General features: G+C 52.8%; 7 protein-coding genes across 7 annotated transcripts; 5 read left to right on the top strand and 2 right to left on the bottom strand.

Moving 5' to 3' along the window:
• Positions 1-1812: 1812 nt before the first annotated feature.
• N7510_002455 (LEA domain protein) lies at positions 1813-5164 on the top strand (the record flags this gene model as incomplete). Its single annotated transcript, XM_056974382.1, has 2 exons — positions 1813-4587; positions 4643-5164. The coding sequence occupies 2 exons, from the start codon at positions 1813-1815 to the stop codon at positions 5162-5164; spliced, it is 3297 nt and encodes a 1098-aa protein (XP_056839499.1).
• A 469-nt stretch (positions 5165-5633) lies between these two features.
• N7510_002454 (uncharacterized protein) lies at positions 5634-7183 on the bottom strand (the record flags this gene model as incomplete). The annotated part of the gene is made up of 5 exons (XM_056974381.1): positions 5634-6534; positions 6712-6755; positions 6805-6930; positions 6987-7090; positions 7156-7183. 5 exons carry the CDS (start codon positions 7181-7183, stop codon positions 5634-5636), a joined length of 1203 nt encoding a protein of 400 aa, XP_056839498.1.
• Positions 7184-7738: 555 nt separating this feature from the next.
• On the top strand, positions 7739-11603 carry N7510_002453 (transcription initiation factor TFIID subunit TAF2; the record flags this gene model as incomplete). The annotated part of the gene is made up of 3 exons (XM_056974380.1): positions 7739-10027; positions 10073-10441; positions 10491-11603. 3 exons carry the CDS (start codon positions 7739-7741, stop codon positions 11601-11603), a joined length of 3771 nt encoding a protein of 1256 aa, XP_056839497.1.
• A 473-nt stretch (positions 11604-12076) lies between these two features.
• N7510_002452 (putative small nuclear ribonucleoprotein SmG) lies at positions 12077-12577 on the bottom strand (the record flags this gene model as incomplete). Its single annotated transcript, XM_056974379.1, has 4 exons — positions 12077-12136; positions 12198-12272; positions 12422-12493; positions 12548-12577. 4 exons carry the CDS (start codon positions 12575-12577, stop codon positions 12077-12079), a joined length of 237 nt encoding a protein of 78 aa, XP_056839496.1.
• A 146-nt stretch (positions 12578-12723) lies between these two features.
• On the top strand, positions 12724-13950 carry N7510_002451 (uncharacterized protein; the record flags this gene model as incomplete). The annotated part of the gene is made up of 1 exon (XM_056974378.1): positions 12724-13950. The coding sequence occupies one exon, from the start codon at positions 12724-12726 to the stop codon at positions 13948-13950; it is 1227 nt and encodes a 408-aa protein (XP_056839495.1).
• Positions 13951-14195: 245 nt separating this feature from the next.
• Positions 14196-14876, top strand: N7510_002450 (uncharacterized protein; the record flags this gene model as incomplete). Its single annotated transcript, XM_056974377.1, has 2 exons — positions 14196-14427; positions 14482-14876. 2 exons carry the CDS (start codon positions 14196-14198, stop codon positions 14874-14876), a joined length of 627 nt encoding a protein of 208 aa, XP_056839494.1.
• An 11-nt stretch (positions 14877-14887) lies between these two features.
• On the top strand, positions 14888-16015 carry N7510_002449 (uncharacterized protein; the record flags this gene model as incomplete). Its single annotated transcript, XM_056974376.1, has 1 exon — positions 14888-16015. One exon carries the CDS (start codon positions 14888-14890, stop codon positions 16013-16015), a length of 1128 nt encoding a protein of 375 aa, XP_056839493.1.
• Between the last annotated feature and the right edge of the window lie 661 nt (positions 16016-16676).

Genomic DNA, 16676 nt, shown 5'->3' with positions numbered 1-16676 from the left:
TATGTCATTGACAGGCACTTGAAGCGCGTATACAGCTGTGATGCAAATACTCATTCCAAGACCTCAAATGAATTCTCGAATTTCTCAGCTGCAGGGGTGTCTTATCGCCTGTGAGATGTGTTTGATCGCTTTATCATCACCAGACGTCATAGGGAGCCACGACCTGTGGCACAGCACTACAAGAAAACGAAAAGCGATAACTTGTCATGGCTTACCCCAAAATAAACATTTTGCTTGCCAGCAAGTTATATGGTAGAGCCAGCTGGAATATCTCCAATGATATCAGCTGCCGCCCGGGATGACCTGTGTGGCTGCGCACTCCACTTTAAATAGATTAAAAATGATGAATCGGGCGATCGATCATGATCTCATCCCGGCCAACTATCCGGAAGCACGACTCTCGCCTTGCTCCACCTGCTAGTGATCCGGTAAGGGTGATCCTTGTCGGATTTTGTGATCTTTGTATGCATTGTGTACTCCCCGGTGGATATCGAGGCGGCACGGATAGCATCAGCAGTGGCTGAGGAGGTACCGTCACATTCAAATTAATTTTCTTATTATGCCTCTCGTGTATCCGCAGTGCCTGAAGGGGGAAATGCGAGTTTGCAGTTTAGTATTGTCTGGTTGCACGACTTCCCACACGGTGTCTCGATGTCTTTCGATACTGATGTAATGATGACCCTCTGTTCACTCGAACACGAACAGTTAATTTACGGACAACAGGTTAGCGACAGACAGGGACAGCCCTGACAGACCCCAGTCGGAGGCAAATCAGGGCAGGGGCCTCCGGGTTGTAGACGCTGATTTGCCGAGCCATGTTTGATATTGATGGAGTCGCGGGGTTCCATGGATCGCAACGTCCGGATAACCTGTCATGTTGTATTTACTTGGTAGCGGCCTTACAAAGTACAAACAACTCGTGAAAAGAGATTGAAAAGAAATGTTGCGTTTATGTAGTTATATTCTCTCTTTCAACACTTAGAGCTCACAAATAAGATATCACGACAACACCAAATTCTAGGACTAGCCAGCCCTCTTAATTTAAAAAAATGATACATCTAGAGACTTGCGAGCTAAGTACAGCTACAAATAGAAATTGTACTACTATACAATGCTCCACTCACAGTCTTACCCACACGCTAGCTGACAGTAGCCACACCGTGTCCTTCCTCCATGCCCTCTCATTCGTGAAGACCATGTGGCGTTTCCCCAGCGTAGCTCTGGCCAGGCGCACCTGTTAAACACGTCCTGACCCGCAATGATGATACTAATGATGCTACACGATACCAATGATGCTACACGCCCGCTGGGTGTGGCGGGGTTGCCACAACGCAACGTTCCCCAGTCCCGGCACCGTGCGCCATGCACAGATTCATAATCTGGATTGATCAACGCCCCATAGTTAGACCAGGAAGGGAAGTACTTGGGTATGATATCAGTATCTTATGACGTAACTGCGTGGCCTACAGTATGTGTAGCTATATAACATCGTATTTCCCGGGATGGTTTGATTGCCATATCCAGATCAGACTTTCCGTTTATCTTCCTTATTTTCTACTCCAATACTCTCAACATTCTTCTTTTCCGAGTATTGTAATAGTTCCTCTACATATCAACTCGATTCTATCTATCATCTAAACGCCTGAACACACTCTCACGAAGTCTTACGTCTTTACGGTCTGCCATTTGACATACTCCCCATTCAAGATTTACAGCAATTGAGCAAGCACGAAAATACTCATCAATTCTCTATCACGAGCTCATCACGACTACCTGATACACACTCAACCACGCCTAAACAGTTGAAACAAGATGGCCTCCTCCGACGTGAACACAGCACCCCCGAAGCTTGGCCAGAAGGCCGGTACCTCGTCCAAGGCACGCACTGGCTCCTCTGCCTCCAGCGTTGCCTCGAGCAAAGCCGGTGCGAGCCCCAAGTCCGTCAAGAAGACTCCGCTGCGCAAGAAGGAGCCCGCGCCCATCCCAGACGATGCCGAAGAGGTGTCCGCGCCTGAGACCCCGTCGCCCAAGTCGAAGAAGACTGGTCGCTCGGAGCAACGTCGTCCCATCTCTCCGCCTGACGACTCCGTGTCTCAGGCCTCTGGCTCGACGGCTCGGCGTGGAGATGCTGCGTCTGGGCTGACCGGCAAGGCAAAGAAACTTGCCAACAATGCAAAGGATACCGCGCAGGAAGGTGCTGATACTGCCACCGATGCTCTGCCACTTGACCTGTCTGCGCTCAAGGGTCTCGAGGTCGCTGATGGTGGTCAAGTCCTAGGCCAGGACGGCAATGCCCTGGGTGAAGTGGTCGAAGGTGATCCCGAGGACCTGGTTGGCCAGACAGTTGGTGACGATGGCGAGATCTTGGACGAGGATGGCGACCTCATTGGCCGTGTGGATCTCCTACACGACGCTGTCGACCAGGCCAAAAACGTTCCCGAGGAAGCCCAGTCCAAGGCCGGCGATGCCAAGGACCTGGTTACGGATCTTGCTCAGCTGGAGGGTCTGCCTATCTCCGAGGGTGGCGTGATCAAGAATGCCGCCGGCCATGTCGTCGGTCAGATTGTCGAAGGAAACCCAGAAGACCTGATCGGATACACTCTCAACGACGAAGGCGAGATTGTCGACGACGACGGCGATGCTATTGGCCGCGCGGATCTGGTCCCCGTCGAAGAGCAGAAGAAGGCCATTGACCAAGCCGTCAATGATACCACGGACGAGGCTGACGGTCTCAAGGGCGATGACGCTGAAGACCAGCTTGAAGATGCGCAGAACGGCATCCCTAACGATGAGGCCCAGGACACCGTGGAAGAGGTCGCCGATAAAGCTCAGGATGAGGTTCCTGACGCTGATGAAGCCAAGGACACCGCGGAAGATGTCGCCGATAAAGCTCAGGATGATATTCCTGACGCTGATGAAGCCAAGGACACCGCGGAAGACACTCTCGACGACGCCAAGGATACAGCCGAAGATGCCACCGAAGAAGCCAAGCAGCGAATCCCAGCAATCGAGACCCTCGAGGGCCTGAAGTGCAACAAGCGTGGCTACATCGTCGACCAATCTACCGGCAAGCCCGTCGGTGAAGTCATCGAAGGCGACCCCAAGAAGCTGTCCAAGCTTGGCGCGACGCTGGACGAGAACGGCCAGTTCTGGGACAACCGCGGCAACGTGATCGGCAAGGCGAAGGCGCTCCCCGTTGAAGACGACAACGACGAAGAAGGGCCGTTCTCAGGTCTTGAGGGTCTTGTCGTTGGCCAGGATGGTTGGATCGAAGACGAGAACCAGACTCGTGTCGGCCGACTTGTTGACGGTGATGCGAAGAAGCTGATTGGACGGGCCGTTGATGAAGATGGCGAGGTCCTCGATCGACATGGTAATACCATTGCGCGGGCTGAGCGCTGGGAGGAACCCGAGGCACCTGAAGAGGAGGCCATCGATCTCTCTTCTATGAACGGTCTCTCCTGCAACAAGGCCGGTTATGTCATCGGACCTGACGGATTCCCCATCGGACGGGTTACCGAGGGTAACCCGAAGGAGTTGGTTGGCAAGAAGATCGAGGAGGGTGAGATCTACGACGGCAAGAAGGTTGTCGGTCGCGTCGAGCTCATTCCTGAGAACGAGCGCGAGAGCAAGGCCGAAGGTCCGTTCGCGGGCATGGAAAGCCTCATTGTCACCAAGGACGGGTTCGTTGAAGACGAAGACGGTACTATTGTCGGCCAGCTTGTCGAAGGCGACCCCAAGAAGCTGCGTGGTCGTGCCGTGGATGAAGATGGAGAAATCGCCGACAAGTACGGCAACGTCAAGGGTCGCGCTGAGCCGTACGAGCCCCCAGAGGAGGAAGCCCCCGCCGAGGATGACCTATCCTGTCTCGAAGGCAAGGTCGTCAACAAGTCAGGCAACGTCGTCGACCCTGCCACCGGTGCTGTCTTTGGCCGCATCGTCGAGGGCGACAAGCGACTGGCCGGCCGCAAGGTCGACGGCAAGGGTCAGGTTTGGGGTGACAATGGCAAGGTCGTCGGCCGGGCAGAGCTCATTCCCGGCGCGGAGCAGCACAAGGCCGAGGGCCCGTTCTTTGGCTTCGATAACGCACAGGTCGGTAAGGATGGCGTGGTCGTCGATGGCGACCGCATCATCGGACGTCTGACCGAAGGCGATGCCAAGCGCCTCCTGGGTCGCAAGGTCGATGAGGACGGCGATGTCCTGGACAAGAACGGCAACACCATTGGCAAGGCTGAGCGCTGGGAGCCCGAGGAGAAGAAGCGCGATGTCAACCCCATGTCCGGCCGCAAGGTCAACAAGGAGGGTGAGGTGCGCGATGCCGACGGTAACCTCATCGGCAAGCTGACCTCGGGCAACCTGGCTACCTTGGTTGGAAAGGTCATCGACGACAACGGCTTTGTTGTTGACAATGACGGCAACAAGCTGGGAGAGTGCACTTTGCTGGAAAACATCCCCGAGGAAGAGCCCGAGGGCCCTTCGCCTGAAGACGAAAAGGCAGAGACCGACCGCAAGCTGGCTGAGAAGATGTGCAGCATCCTTAGTCAGACCCTGGAGCAGGTCAAGCCGATTTGCAACATGATCACCGAGGTGAGTTTGTTGAATCCCCTGAGACACGAATCATCCACTAATATCTGCCCTGCAGTACATCGAGAAAGCCGACCGCACCCCGAAGGAAGAGCTGGACGAAGAAAAGCTCGTCGAGAACGTCAAGCCCCTTCTGGAAGAAGGCGGCCGTATCCTTCAAGAGTGCAACGGTTCCATCCGCGCTCTCGATCCCGATGGCCGCATCGCCTCCACAGCCAAAGCGCGCGCTGCCTCGCGCGAGGCTTCGTCGGAGGAGTATCAGCTGGCCGATATGCTCAAGCAGCTGACCGAGACGGTGGTCAAGACCATCGACAACGGCCGCAAGCGCATTGCCGACATGCCTCATGCCAAGAAGCAACTGAACCCGCTTTGGGGTCTGCTCTCCGAGCCCCTTTTCCAGATCATTGCCGCGGTGGGCTTGTTGCTCACTGGTGTTCTGAATCTACTGGGTCGTCTGCTGGACGGTCTTGGGTTGGGCGGCATCTTGGATGGTCTGCTGGGTTCGCTGGGGTTGAACCGGTTGATCGAGGGTCTGGGACTTGGCGGGTTGACGGATGCCCTGGGACTTGGAAAGAAATAAGCGCTGCCTGTCTGTATTTTTATGTTGTCATGTATTGTTGTTTGCTAGCGTTCAATCCCTAATAGGCCTTGCTTTTCCGATGTTTTCCTTTCCGATGTCTGTTTACTGCCATGAGGCTCGAAAAATTCTTGTTCCTGTTCAGATTTGAAGCTGCACAAATTTGATTTAACACATCCTGATGCTTTCTGAGACTATTCACAATTAATCATGACGCACGTACATATATGCAAAGGCCCAAATGTGTCAGAGTTCGCCAACAAGTCTCCCATCGCCATGATCCTTCCATTTCAGGACCTCGAATATTAAGAAAAGACGGTAAGCGGCCGAAAAATTTCGTAATTACAATGCAGCAGTGTGTATCGACAAGAAGAAGAGAGAGCAACATCAATATCCTGTGATGATGCCGGGAAGAAGTCCAATTGATGAGATCATCCGGCGTCGCATGGAGCAACAAGCCAAGATAAAAGACCTAATGGCTCTTGATGCCATCTGAGCTGTCACTAACCTCGCCAGGTTCTGGCTCTCCGAAATGCTGGTATACTCGTTCCCGAGCGACGGCCTTGTCTTTGCGGATGGTGAGGCAGTTGATCCCAAGGAAGGTGGTGATGCGGTTGATGACGAGGACTGCCCAGTGCATATAGATCACAAAGGCAAACAAACAGAACAAGCGCAGGTACCACAGCTCAAGCCCAGCGCTGATCGCTGGCAACCCAATCCGCGGCAGGTTGGCTAGCACAGCTCCAAAGATGACGGGAGCCTGCAGGACGGTCCAGTAAGGGAACGGTTGCTTCAGCAGATGCGCCAGGATGATCATAGTGGTCATCCGGCCGAAGACAAATGAGATGGCCCAGCAGTACAGAACCAGATGGTTCCCGGATAGGATAGTCGAGTACGGCGAGAAGAGCCAGGCAATGTTGCACAGCGTGAATAGGACCATGGGCAGCCATTCCTTCAGCAACGGGGTGAACGGCAAGCCCTGCTTCTTGCGTGCGGAAGCCACATTGTACACACATCCCGGAAGGTGGGCCAGGAAAAAGCCACCCAGAAGGATTGGCAGCCAAAGGTCGCGCACAGAGTTGGTGCCGAAGATTTGGGGAATGTTGATCAAATTCGTGATTGGCTGCGACCAAATACTGGGGCCCCAAATGCCAGAGGCGATCATGATGGCGATGGCGATGAGAAGACCCTCAGTTGGACCATTGAAATAGCCGAGATAGAGAGTATGCGTGTGGAAGGTTTCCCAAGTCGAGAAATACATCGCCAGGCAAGGTACCAGGGCGGTCCAGGCACCCAGTTGTGAGGCACCGAATCCCATAGCAGCCGTCTCCAACAGACTGGCAAGAGTGCAATTCAAAGAGTCAATCCCATGGCTGTCGAAAGTCAGCATGTGCCGAGTTCATTAGGAGGAGGTTGTACGAACTCGAAGAGCTCCCCGAGTCCGCTAGATGTCCCCGTTCGTCGCGCTTGTTTGCCATCGACGTTGTCCAAAGTTGAGTACCTGTTAAGAGTGAGCGTAGATCATACGGCGCGGGCTTTTCTCCACTAACATCCAAACTCCAAGGGCGAAGCTAAAGTACAGCCAGGCAGGACCCTGCGTCGAGATCAGCATCCCAGCACGTTCAACCATTAGATCAACTTACCGGTCCCACGAGATCTGGCACGAACATCCCGATGAAAAACACGTTGACCACGATGAACACGAACCCGAGAAGGGTCACCATGTTGGGAGCCATCCACATGGGCAACACTTCGACGAAGGCATTCCACTAGATAAAAGACTGGTTAACCACCGATCTTATATCTAGATGAGTTGTTGCCATACGTAGTGCTTCAGAATATACCGCGAAATGAACGACTTATCCACACTCGAGTACTTGTAGGACCGCAGGGGTAGAAGGGCATCGTCCGAGAGCGACTCTTGGGTCTCTGCAAGAAACATGTCATCCATAAGCCCCCAAACATAGAAGCCGGTCATTCTGCACGCCACTCACCTTGGACCATCCGAAAGATCGCGCTCATCCTGGCAGTAAGGGCCGTATCGCAGGCGCGCGTGCTTCGATGCTGTATACGGGTGGAAACACACAGACAAGTCAGAGCACTGCGAAAGCACCAGGACAATCAAAGAAAGTATCGAGTCAGTCAGGTAAGCCCACTGGGTCCCCAAACAACAACGTAGTGGTGGTCAAGGAAAGAGGAATGAATGAATGGGTCTCGCTTTTCGGTCCGGTGGCCACGTGACCAGCACCATCCGCTAATGGAACGCGATCAGTGATTCACTTGATCAACTGATTCATTCACTGTCCAACTACCGTGAGCGTCCCTTCTTTTAGTTCTTGACGCTATCCGCCAAACTCTGTCCTTTAGTCCTTCACACTCCGATCGCTACGCAATCACTCCGCGCTCTCACTTCGCGCCCTCGCTTGCGCGCGTGCTGCGCAGTCTTCGCATCCACATCGCTCCCGAGTCCTGCGTTGCAACGTCATCCGCAATGGTCGCCTGCTAAACTGGATGGACATGCCGGTGGATGGTCCACACAGCGCTCGCCGCGCATCTCATCATTGAGAACTGTTCATGATGCCCGGTGTCGTCGAAACGCCACTGGGGGCTGCGGCCCAACCGGTGGACCTAGGATACAGTGTTGCTCATCAGAAAGTTGAGCTGGAGATTGACTTTGCAAACAAGGGTCTCAAGGGGAAGACCGAAATTACGATCCATCCGCGCACCAAGGACCTGAAAACAATCCGTCTCAACTTTCGGCAGGGCGAGGTTAAGCGCTTGAATGTCAATGGGAAGGCAGCAACGACGAAATATGCAGACCCCTGCGAAGCGCTTCAGCTCTACGGACCGCACTACCACGAGCGCCTGACTCCCAAAATCGATGCCCTGTTGCAAACCCCACCAGAACCGGAGTTATGCATCACAATACCCAAGAGCGTCCGTATTGAGGAGCTGGACCCGTTCTCTGCAGAGGCCCAGGACCAGATGGCTTTGCAGGGTGCTGGGGACGACGTGGACGGACCAGCAAGCACCAAGTTGCCCGAAGCCAACCTCCCGCGATTCACGGCGGTCACCGTGTTTATCGAGTTTAGCCTGGATCATATTCGCGATGGGCTACAGTTTGTCGGGTGTGAGAATGGAGACTGGCGATATCCACACGCGTATACTTCCAACTCTCTGGAATCCGGGGTCGGATGCCCTCTGTTCCCATGTGTGGATAACCCAGCATCGCGCTGTACATGGGAATTCTTGATCACTTGCCCGTCCTCGTTGGGGGATGTTTTTGGATCGGGCTCGACCACGCCATCTCGCTCAAAGAAGCAAAATCGATACGTTTCTGCAGATGATGAGGGCTTGGATATGTCAGTGGTGTGCTCGGGCGACCTAACGGACGATATCGTGGATCCGAACAATCCAAGCAAGAAGACCGTTTCATTTGCGTGCTACTCGCCTCTTTCTGCTCAGCAGATTGGTTTCGCGGTCGGGCCTTTTGAATATGTCAATCTGGCCGACTTCCGTGAAAGCGACCAAGATGAACAGCTTGGGCAAAATGCCATCCCATTGCACGCCTTTTGCCTCCCGGGGAGAGGCGACGAAGTCCAAAACACATGTTTCCCTATGGCGAAGGCCATTGACTTCTTTTCCCTATCCTACGGATCATACCCTTTCTCTAGCTATAAAATCTGCTTCGTGGATGATGTCGCAGAGGATGCCCTGCCTGCGGCGGGCATGTCAATCTGCAGTACCCACCTTCTCTTCCCCATGGAGATCATCGATGCGATGTACGATTCGACACGGGCTTTGGTGCATGCGCTGGCATGCCAGTGGACTGGAATTAACATTATTCCAAACGAGCCGGTAGACACGTGGGTGACAGTTGGCGTGGCATGGTACATCACGGACACGTTCATGCGGAAGCTATGCGGGAACAACGAGTATCGGTTTCGGCTCAAGCAGATGTCAGACCAGGTTCTCGAGCTGGACTACGAGCGACCATCGATATACGAGATGGGTACCATCTTGAAAATTGATGCGTCGGAAACTCGCTTCATTGCACTCAAGGCACCTTTGGTCCTTTTCATTCTCGATCGACGACTCACCAAGGCGAGTGGAAAGGCTACCATGTCACGCATCATTTCTCGGCTTTTCTTGAACTCCCGTATGGACGACATTCCAAACGGAGCCGTTACGAGTTCGATGTTCCAGAAGTTATGTGAACGCCTTGGCCACGCAAAGTTAGATGTCTTCTTCCAGCAGTGGGTGTACGGGGCCGGGTGTCCGCGCTTCCAGGCCACGCAGCGTTTCAACAAGAAGAAGCTTGTCGTTGAAATGATGATCAGACAGGTTCAAGGGGACCAACAGGGGCCTCGTGATTTGGAGAAGCACGCGTTCCTGCGAGATCTCAAAGAAGAAGTTCGGCACGTTTATGCCGGGTCAGTACAGCCAGTCTTCACGGGCTCGATGACTCTACGTATTCACGAAGCCGACGGCACCCCATACGAGCATATCGTCGAGATCAAAGAAGGGGTGACCAAATTTGACATCCCTTACAACACGAAGTACAAGCGACTTAAACGAAACAAGAAGCAAAGAGAACGAGCCGTCGCTGCTGGCGATACCGCAGATACACAAGAGGACGTCTTGCTCTATTGTCTAGGCGATGTGCTTCAAACCGAGGAGGAAACGCAGGCCTGGCGTCTGGCAGACTGGAGCAAAGAAGACGAGGAACGGATGGGCCAAGAATCCTACGAGTGGATTCGCATGGATGCGGATTTCGAGTGGATATGTAAGCTTTCGCTGGGCATGCCGGGGTACATGTACCTGTCGCAACTCCAGCAAGATCGCGATGTTGTTGCTCAATTAGAGGTTTGTGTTCTTATTCGGTTCCGCGCTCTCAGCTAACATCTACAGTCCCTGCAATACATGGCTGCCCAAAGAGAACACCCTCTGATCTCCACTATCTTTGTCCGGACACTTATGGATAACCGATACTTCCACGGGATCCGCGTTGCTGCGGCACGGGCGTTGGTGAAGCACGCCAAAGATGAAGTTGACTGGATTGGGCTGTTCCATTTGGAGAAAGCATTCCAAGAGCTCTTCTGTCTCCCCAATTCACCCATGACCCGGTCGAATGATTTCTCTGATCGAGCTGCCTACATTCTCCAACAGGTCATCCCGGAGGCGATTTCGAAGGTGCGCGACAACGGTGGGAAAACGCCAATGCGAGTGAAGCGATTCCTCTTTGACAAGCTGAAGTTCAACGACAACTCCACGAACGAGGTATGAAGAACGAGAGGAGGTTTACGGGCAGGTGCTAACACTCTTGCAGTTTTCTGATAACTTCTACGTCGCCTCTCTGATGCGGTCCCTATGCGATGCCATGCTTGGTAGAAGCGAACCGCGGCCGGAGGAAGAGCTAGATCATTTCGATATGGAACGCGTTCTTGAAGCCCAAGCCGAAGAGCAGCTTGAAAAAGACACCATTGCTGAAATCGATCGGTATCGGCGAATTGATGATTGGTCTAGCTCTTTCCAAAACATATACGCTCGGGCTGCTTTGCAATGTCAGATGCAATTCATGCAGGCACGAATGATAGAGCTTGATCCGATGCGTTTCATTCCCTATACACGGCCCGGCACATACGATCTGCTCCGACTCCAAGCTTTCGAGTGCCTCGTCAACCTCGACCTATCTAACAGTCCCGAACTCATGCGGTGGCTTGTCTTCACTTTGTCGAGTGATCCGTCTGCATATGTCCGTCAACACTGCCAGGCTCTGTTTGGTCAAGCTTTGGCGCAGATCGCCTTCGGGCGACCCCAGCAAGAAACTACACAAGCAGGCGGACTGATCATTGAACAAGAGTCATCCACCGCAGTGCGACAAGCCGATCTCGCACGCCGGCAGACTGTCCCAGGCGCCATCGAAGCCCTCAAGCGGGAACTTGCGAGTGACACATCTCTTAAGGAATACCTCTGGGCCGCTTGCAACTCCCCGTACCTGGGAATCTTAGAGCTCTCCGAGCTAAACGACATCTGTCGGGCATTGTATGACCCAGTCAGATCTAAGGTAGCGCGGCTGAAGCTGCCTCGCTTCTGGAAAGCGGAAAATATGGGCAATGGGAAAGTGCGGTTCTACCGATCCACCAACGTCCGCAGCAGTTTCTCCTCCAAGGATTCTACATCCGCCAAGCGCAAACGTGAGGAGCAAGGGATGCCTCCTCCTCTACCGAGGATCACCTTCAAGCAGTCCAAGACTGTCGCTGGTCCTGGTACACCGAGCTCATCTCGTCCCAGCCCGCAACCCTTCCCCAAAATCACCATCCCCAAACCCTCGCCTACCCCCACCGCGGCACCCAGCACTCCTGCCCCATCTACTCCTGCAACTCTGGCTAGCGGTGGCGGGCTCAAGCTCAAGCTGAAGTTTGGCTCGAAGCCGAAATGAGCTTTTCCTGCATCCGCGATGTACTTTCAATCTGTCCATGTATTCTAATTTCTTACTTTTGTTGTGTCGTGGTCATTTTTTGCTGCTGGGCGGGATAAGGGAAATTTCAAGCATGGCTTCTGGCGTGAGGTTCGGCAATACTTTCTGTTTTTCACTCTTTGGTTCAAGGATCAAATCAGTTTCTAGTACGCTGGCCACTGTCACCTCCAAGCAACAAAGTAGAGTGCAAAATAGTAGTTTTTGTCCAATCAAAAGGTTTATCAATATATTGCGAGACCTGCCTTTGGCCGACGAGCCAAAAAAGTTTGGAAAAAAAAGAAAAAGAAACGGTTTTTGATTGTTCCCGTATGAGCAACCGACCCAGAACTCCCTATATCATTATGGATGATGGTCTTGTCTTGTCCTCCCCAGCAGTGCAGCCTCCAGTCCATCTCTCCGAAAACAAAGAAACGTCGTAGATCATGGCGTGGTTCTCATTTATCGGATATCCGTTCGAGGGCCTCGAGCATCACGACCGAGTTGCCGCGAATCACCTATACGAGACATTAGTCTTCAACCCCAGTGCGCATCGCAGTATAGGAAGAAAATACATACCACCATGCCAATAGCCACTTTCTCGCCGCCTGCCTTCTCCTCGAAGGCCTCGTCTAGGACGATGTTCATGAAGACCTGTGCGAAGAAATGATCAGTTTATGTTCCCGTACTTCAGGCCACGTGCTGCCTCCGCTCCTCCTGTGATTCAGGGCGGAGTGCATGGTAACATGCCAGACAGTTCGAAATCGCAGCACGGTCGCGTTGAGGTGGGTTGTAGAACGTACATCGTAGCCTCGGAGGATGCCAATGACTTTGCGGTTGCCATTGAGTTCGCAGAAGACCCGCTTCTCCATGTACTATTTAGGGGCAAATCGTTAGCCACACTCTTTGCCACAAAATCAATTACTCACCTTCTTCAATTCTGGCTGAGCTTGAGGCATCTTGGCGGGTTTGTTGGTGGTTGATGGGCAAGAGGGAAAGAGAAGCGCAGTTTGAGTTGGTGCAAGCTGGGCCGGACTAATGATGTTCCCGATAGGCGATAAGAGCTGCCACCCGACTTTCTCTTCTTTCTAACATCGTATACAACATGAGTTCGTTTGCCAATCGTCGAAAGCCGCGTAAAATTGGCGGGGATGAGGATGAGGATGGGGACACTGCGCAAGGTTGGTCTACTCTCCCTAGCTCGTGGTCCTATCTGACAGTTGCAGACAATGAGCCTGTCGTTAAGCGGCCCGCAAGCTCGAAACCGAAGCAGAAATCCAAACTGCGACTCTCGTTCGGACCGGGGGAGACGTCGATGAATGACGGCGGTGACCAAGAAAGCGAAGTCGTCATCCCAAAACGACACGGTCTAGGCCGGAAGGCGATGGAAAGAAGTGCTTTCCAGCGGACATGGACTCCGTCAGGCTCGTCAGAACAACTGTCCACACGAGTCGGCCAGGACAAAGATCGGCCGAGCTACAGCAGCGACTACCTGAAGGAACTGCGTGACTCTACACCCTCGACACCGAAAACGAGCACGGACGACGAAAAAGACCGAACGGTAGATGTGGCGGCCAAATTCGGCGAGGTCATGACCGTCTCCGGACCCTCGGCTATTCCCAGTGAAGCTGAGATCAGAGAGAAGAAAGCGCGCCGGGCCCGGCTGGCTATGGAACATGGTGCTCAGGAGGATGATTACATTGCACTTGACGACGAAGACGGCGTTGCCCATCATGATGACTGGGACTTGGCGGCACGAGGGGAGAAGGTTAAGGACACAAGACTAGTCAGAGACGACGAGGACTTTGCCGAGGGGTTTGAGGAGTATGTTGAAGATGGCAAGATCTCACTGGGCAAAAAAGCAGAGCGCGAGCAACAGCGCAAACAGCGTGCAGCCATGCGTGAGCTTATTGATGACGCCGAGGGTGTCTCGGATGAAGAAGATTCGGATATTGAGGAGAAAGCCGCTTACGAAGCTACTCAGACCAAGAAGGCGATGGGCAATGGCCGCGCAGACCGTCTCGATCGGCCCCGGACGCCTCCCAAGATGACTTCTCTTCCCAAGTTGGCCCACAGTCTAGAGCGACTACGAACCTCCCTGGCTGGTATGGAAACATCCAAAACGCAAATGATCAGTCGTATGGAAGATTTGAGGAAGGAAAAGGAAGAGGTTTCTATGCGCGAGGTGGAGATTCAGGCACTGATTCAAGAAGCGGGTGACAATTATGAACGACTCAAGAAAGAGGCCGGAGTTGACGCCAGTGCTAATGGAGATGCCTCCGCGGGTGCGCTAGAGCAACCGCGTGGCTTGAGAGCATCGGTGCGCCGGTAGCTTCGTCTGATTCCAGCGCGGAGGAAGTTTGAAAAAGCTCGTCTGCCTCGTTACCTCCTCGTCGTCGTTGGCGCTTTCCTCCGACACCGTTCTCTCTGTCCCCCTCACATTTTTGGATTTATGTGGAGTCGTTGTTCATTTGATACCCTGTGGGCTAGTCGTTTTTGTCTAAATATTACTGATGCCTCCTTCACGCTTCTTGTCTATATTCCGTCCATCGCCGTGTAAGCCTGCATTTGACAACGATGGTCCGCTGTAAGTCTCCCCGGCCAGGGTCTCCGAGTTCATTGACCTTACAAGAGGCTCGTAGACTCCATATCGCATTGCCCTGGATTGCGAGCCCTATCAACAACGATGAAGACCCTCCTCAGCTGTACCGCCATCCGGATTCAACGCCCATCGAGCTCTTCTTCGATCTGTTCTTTGTGGCCAACTTATCCACCTTCACCGATACACATGAGATCAACAACGTCAAAGGTGTGTGTGTGTCCCGGTCCAATCCTGTGTTAAATGACTTCTAATGGCCCCCAGTCTTAGGCGAATATGTCGGCTTTCTCGGCGTCATATGGTTTACCTGGTTGCAAGTCACCCTGTTTGACATCCGGTTTGCCCACGACTCCATCTTCGAGCGGATTTGCAAGGCCATACAAATGGGGGCTATGGTCGGCTTTGCGTCAGCCGGAACTCGTTTCACGACGCGGATTCATCAAGAGAATATCTGGGTTTTCCAATCCCTCAGCTTGATCCTTGCAGGAAGTCGGATGTTGCTGGCTATTCAATATGCCATCAATGTCGGCTTTTTGTATCGACGGTTTAGAACTGCCGCAAAAGGGATTGCGGTCACGGCGGCTATACTTTGGACAACAGGTCTCCTCTACCTTGGGGTATGGCTCTTATTTGAAAAGACTGGAAACGAAAAATACTGACACTTTCACAGATGTACTTTGTATTTAGCAATGCCCATTTATTCCATGCCCGAATCTGGACCTTCTGGTTTGTACTGTTTGGCGTCGAGATGTGGGCTGTCATGGGGGTTTCTTGTATATCTCCGGGGATCGAGTTTCAAGACACACACCTGAATGTGCGAATGGGCCTTCTCACGCTGATCATTATCGGTGAGGGAGTCATCTCAGTAACTCGTATTGTCAACAAGACTGTACGGCCCGGCGGGTGGACCAAGTGGTCATTTGTTCATATCCTAGGGGTGATTACCAATGTGGTGAGTATCCAGCTCTGCTGGTTTTTGACCATCACTAAAGGGAAGCAGTATCTGCTGTGGCAGGCGTATTTCGACCTAACTGCTCGAGGCAGGATGAAGAAAAGGGCCCAGAATGCATGGGCTCAACTGCATTTTCCGTTCCATGTGGCTCTCATTCTTCTCCTTGAGGGATCACAGATCCTGGCTTTAACCTTGGATGTCACACTGAAGCTGAAGTATCTGGGAGAAACTATTCAGTTCGCATGCGAGGAGCCGCGTCCAGACCCCAACAAGGCTGTCGGGCTCATCCGGAGCACAATTGCGGACATGGAGATCCCCTTCAGTCACGGTGCGACACAGGAATGGGCCGCCATATCAAGCCTGTTGGATGAACTCGCCCAGAACCCTCTGTGTCGTGAACCCGAGTTGCGTCTTAATTTTCTTTATTCGGAAGACTTGATCAACGACCTGATGGGCAACGTGACCGCGGCACTTTTCTCTAGCATGGGGATTACACCGACAGTCAAGGGTGATGATATAAGTCGTCTTGACAACGAGAAAGTGCTGCAGATGTACATGAAACTGCTGGCTTTTGTTTACGAATACTTCTTCACCGTTGCCAGTCTATGCATGTGTCTTTTCGCCGCCTTTCTCATTCTAACGCGCCGTCACCAGCAGCGGCTATTCCTCGGTCTGTCGATTGGAGCGCGGATTTTGCTCGCTGCGTTTCTTGCTAGCCTCGTTTCCTTCGCGAGTCACTTGTCGCTTGCGTACGCTTTCATGACTTCTCCGGTTATATTATATGCCTTTACGATGACGCTTTTAGCGGGTGAGTCTTCTTGTCCTATCCTCAGAAAATTGTTCTAATCTCTAATTGGCTATAGCTCTTCTCGTTGACCGACTTTTGGACTCTTTGGCTGCCCGGGAAGATGCACCTGGCCAGAGAAGGGGGTGATGTTGCGGATCTCAAGTATCAACTTCCTTTGCAGAGAATGGTTAGAGTTGGCTAATCCACGCCGTTTGCTTCGGTTGAAGGCATGTATCATAGATGCTTCAGATATGGGGGTTGGGTGTTGCATCAATTCAACGCAGCCATTATTCGGTGCAGCGACGTCTCGCTTCCATAAAAAAGAAAGGAAATAGACAACCCAAGTGCAGCATCAACTCTAGGCCAAGTCCAAAGGGGTTATCTCTTCCGCTACTGATTCTTCTCTAAATGGCAATGGAAAAGCTGAGAGGATGTTGGGGAGGGAGGGTGTCTGGGCCAAGGTGTAGAGAAAGGCACTGCGCCCGAAACCTCCGGTGGATGTCTAAATATGAGAGACAAAGAGAGATTCGGGGTGGGGGACTATTGGCTATCAAGCCGCGCGGCACGTATACCTACATGATCCCGCAGCCGTTGTGGGATGATGGATCTGCAGTGAGCCATAATTTTGAAACGGGAGTTGCTTCTGGGCTCGGTAATCATTTTTTGAGGCCGTGTCTGAGGAGAAGCGGTTGTTTTGATTTGCTTTTTGCTTGGAGAAGA

Source organism: Penicillium lagena, assembly GCF_028827675.1.
Source record: "Penicillium lagena strain IBT 129212 chromosome Unknown utg000001l_segment0_segment0, whole genome shotgun sequence".
Lineage (NCBI taxonomy): Eukaryota > Fungi > Ascomycota > Eurotiomycetes > Eurotiales > Aspergillaceae > Penicillium > Penicillium lagena.
Note: the sequence above shows the minus strand (reverse complement) of the source record. Positions and strands in the feature narration are given on the sequence as shown.